The 3,877-nt window shown below is 40.1% G+C and overlaps 1 protein-coding gene across 1 annotated transcript; it reads right to left on the bottom strand.

Moving 5' to 3' along the window:
- Positions 1-580: 580 nt before the first annotated feature.
- Positions 581-2,804, bottom strand: rh50 (Rh50-like protein). The gene is made up of 2 exons (XM_022670670.2): positions 2,349-2,804; positions 581-2,236 (listed from the first exon to the last, which is right to left on the bottom strand). The coding sequence occupies exons 1-2, from the start codon at positions 2,793-2,795 to the stop codon at positions 1,232-1,234; spliced, it is 1,452 nt and encodes a 483-aa protein (XP_022526391.1). The 5' UTR covers positions 2,796-2,804; the 3' UTR covers positions 581-1,231.
- Between the last annotated feature and the right edge of the window lie 1,073 nt (positions 2,805-3,877).

Below are 3,877 nucleotides of genomic sequence, written 5' to 3'. Positions count from 1 at the left end.
ATATGGTGCATTTTAAGCAACTACTTTTGTACTTTGACTATGATATTTCTATATGAATGTATGTACAGAAATAAACATGCTTACTTGAAAGACATCCATAAAAGGCAGCAGGGAGTCCACATAAATATTCATTTTGGTGGCCCAATTACCGACTGCAATTACGGTAAGGACTGAGTGAACATTTACAATGCTGGCACTGTTACTTATCTTAGGTTTTATAGAAAGTGTGTAGTTAAAGCTTTACAGGCCCATGTACAGGATCTGTATATGAATCAACTTTTGAGTGTGCTGAGTTTGCTAAATTAATAAATGTGCCCTTTAGCCTTCAGGATATAGATTAACACACATCTGACAGCTATTAAAGTTTATCAGATTTAAAAAGTGTTCACAGCAATTCAGTTACACAATACAATTTATGGCTGTAGTTAGACCATAAAGTTTTGCAAGATGATATATAGGTCAAACCAACTGAAAAAGCAGTTTTAATGCTGCAGTTATCCAATGCTTGCATGCACACACCACTGACGATAGAAAGAAGACACAAACAACACTTATCTAATAAAGGATCCTGACACACTGATCGTTTTACAGTTTTATTATGTGTAAATCAGTAGACTGTAGAAGTGTTAACACGAAAGGTTACTGCCAGTCAAGATATAACATAAAGCACTAATTTACAGGATGTTTAGTGTAATGTATAAATGGAGACACTTATTGTTTTCAAGTCACATGAAGTAAAATACTGAGATACTGTACTTCAAATAAGGTAAAAATTCATGAATGATACACAGCACTGTTTTCATGTTTCTGGATAAGCTTTATAAGGTTGACTTTAGTCAGTATTTGTAAAAACTGGAGTGTTTTATATATAGTTTTTCAACCACCAAAAGCCTTCAAACCAAATTAGGCAATAACCATTCCCATACCATAAACCCTTTCTAATAAATCACCATGTATAATATTTCTCACTTTTGTGAGAAATCAGTTATTTCCTTTACCTGTATGTTTCTTTAAGTGCTTTTATGAATGGATATATACAAGTCTAAATAAAGAACATTTTATTTAATTTGTGACAAAAGTAGTACAATTTTTTAAAAAGGGGTGATTTGGTGAAGGGGCTAATTTGTGCACAGCACCATAATGTTAGCAATTTTGCTAGGCTTGTGAAACTTTCATACATCTATGAGCCTGGGTTCTCTCTCTTTTTCTCATTGCCTGTTTCTTTTGTGCCTTATGTGCGGCACTCCATAGCTAGTACCTGCTTGTTTTCCATCTCTGAGCCCACTGGGACCTGTAACTCAGGTACATAATTAGTATGTAGAGGAACATTAAAGAAGATCTCATCATCAAAACAGGACTCGTCAGTGGGGGAGGCGAGATATGGTAGCTTGAGTACTAGCCCGGTCAGCATACCTCCCACTGCAGCTATAGCTATGGCGGTTCCCAGTGCAGCCAGTTGGTACAAGGCTTGTTCCTGTGCAGTGCGGCCCAAGCCTGCCTCTAATCCTGGGATCAATTTCTGTAGTTCCGCCAAACGAGGGTCTCCCTCCTGGGGTGCACGATAAGAGAAAGTCTGGTAGAGGCTGGTGCCGTATGTCTCCTCACTGGCCAGCAAGATGGCACAAATTCCAGCTATAGTTGCAATTAGTCCAGTTAATCCATGGAGGTTGTGAATGCCACACTGGTCCTGAATGCGCAATTTCTGTGCAAGAAAAGGGCTCAGGTATTTATATCCCAGCATGCAAGCAGTGCAACCCAGCATCCCCAACACATAAGCAGCACCGGGTGAGATCATCATGTCCACCGATGCACCAACAGTGACCCCACCAGCCAAGGTGACGTTCTGGACATCAGCCATGCTAAGCTTTCCATTCTTGCTGAGCATGGCAGAGAGGGCAAATGCAGTTATTGTGGAGGCACTCAATCCTATGAAAGTGTGGAGGATGGCTCTGTGCTGGTCGTCCCCTCTGAGGGTCAGTGCACAATTGAAAGAGGGCCAGAAAACCCAGAGGAACAAGGTACCCAACACAGACAGCATGTCGGAATGATAGCTGGTACATTCTTTTGAATGACCCTTGTTCAGGCTTGGTCTATACAGGATGAAGGTGGTACCCAGTCCAAAGTAGCAAGCAAACAGGTGAACGAGGATGGAGCCACCAGCATCATTGATCTTCAGGTACTTGACAACAATCCATTCTGCAACAGCAAACACAGGAACCTCCAACAAGGCCATGACCTGTAGAAGATTACTTTACAGTTATTACTTATTGACTTGCTAAAATCATGTGACATAAAAAGAGTCTCATGAGGAAATGAGGTTACAGGAAGAAAATAACAAGAGGACTTACTAGTAACTGCACAGGACTCGTCTTCCCCAGCACTGCTCCAAATGAGATCAGCACAACGGCACAAACAAACTCTGCGTTGACCAGATTTATCACCCCCAGATGGATTTTTCCATTGTCATAGAATTGAAAAAAGCCCTGAATCAAAATGGCCCACTGAATGGCAAATGTCGCCATCAGAAAATTAAAGGCCATTCCACCAAATCCATAATGCCGGAAGAAGGCCAGAAGACAGCCAAATCCAATAAAGATCATCACCTGGATATCCGCAAAAAAGGGATAGTCCTTATAGACAGCGTTCTCCAATGGCTTTGTCTCATTGTTCTGCAGAAATGCATTGGTTTGGTCATCGTAGGTCACAAAGACAATATATAGTACCACGATCATGACCTCCAGCGCAAACACAAGTGCAGGAAGCCGCACTCTCAAATTCGTGGAATGTTTCTTCATTTTTTCTGTTTTGGAGGCTAGGGTCACTGTACTCTTTCCACTTGTCTTCCTCCCCTTGTATTGCCGTCTGTCTTTTCATCTCTCAATCTTTTGCTTATATCTCCCTGGGTCTGATTAGAGAAGAAGAGGCTATTGGCCAAGAAGCTGGGGGACTGTGGCTCCGGGTTTCTTAAGCCAGGGATGGGCCATTGAACTTCGACCCTCAGTAACAACTTCTCTCAAAATGAATGAACACTCAGCAGATTTGGGACGATAAATATGAACTGTGATTGCATTTTAATTGGGAGCACATTATAATGGCTTAACCTGTGTATTACCACATGTATGCAGTTTTTGATGATATATACCAAGACTTAATCTGACTGTCAGCAAAACTAGGTTTATCCAGAATTAACAGTTCAAATCATTTACACAACATACAGTAGTCCTATACATATTTATGTAATGTACTTTAGTATTAATAAAAATGTTAGCTTATTTTTCTTTTGGAAAAAGATAAATACACTTATGATTGTCACCTACTTTCAGTTAACATCAGTATTACAAATACATTAGTCAGTTTTTCTTAGGAATTCTGTTTCATTTTAAAATATGACTGATCACCAAAAAAAATAGTTGCACCCAGAAGGAAGGAGCATCGCCGGATTGAATTCTGGCCTATGCTGCCTGACATCAGCAGTCAGAGTCAGAAAGAGAACAAATGGCATTATTCTCTTACCACTTTTCTCTTACCTACTTTTACTTGCAAACGATGCTATCAACACAACAGCAAAAGTCAGAAATTTAAAAAGACACAACCTTATATAGCCAGTCAGGTACAGAAGTGAGGCCTGTCCTTGTCTGCATCACATGCACAGCTGAGTGTGAAAGATACCCCAACAAGTTTCATTCCTGTCGGTTGGTTTCCTTCTGGATGCTACTAATTTTTGGGGGATAATGAGCGTATTAACCATAGCAAGAAACATTGGAAAAGGCTGGAAAAGTTTTAATTACTGTACCTTTCAGCATAAATGATCCACTCTCATTCATGTCTGGTCCATGTGCAGTGATGCTAACTTTTTGTTGTGAATAATAAACCTTTG

This window comes from Astyanax mexicanus, chromosome 12 (genome assembly GCF_023375975.1).
Source record: "Astyanax mexicanus isolate ESR-SI-001 chromosome 12, AstMex3_surface, whole genome shotgun sequence".
In the NCBI taxonomy this organism is placed as follows: Eukaryota; Metazoa; Chordata; class Actinopteri; order Characiformes; family Acestrorhamphidae; genus Astyanax; species Astyanax mexicanus.
The sequence above is the reverse complement of the archived record's forward strand: the minus strand, read 5'-3'. Positions and strand labels throughout refer to the sequence as shown.

Bases quoted from the DNA above. Each gene is read 5' to 3' on its own strand.
- rh50 (XM_022670670.2), bottom strand. From the start codon at position 2,795: ATGAAGAAACATTCCACGAATTTGAGAGTGCGGCTTCCTGCACTTGTG. The intron at 2,237-2,348 runs GTAAGTCCTCTT...AATCTTCTACAG, and splicing joins CGAGTCCTGTGCAGTTACTA to GTCATGGCCTTGTTGGAGGT.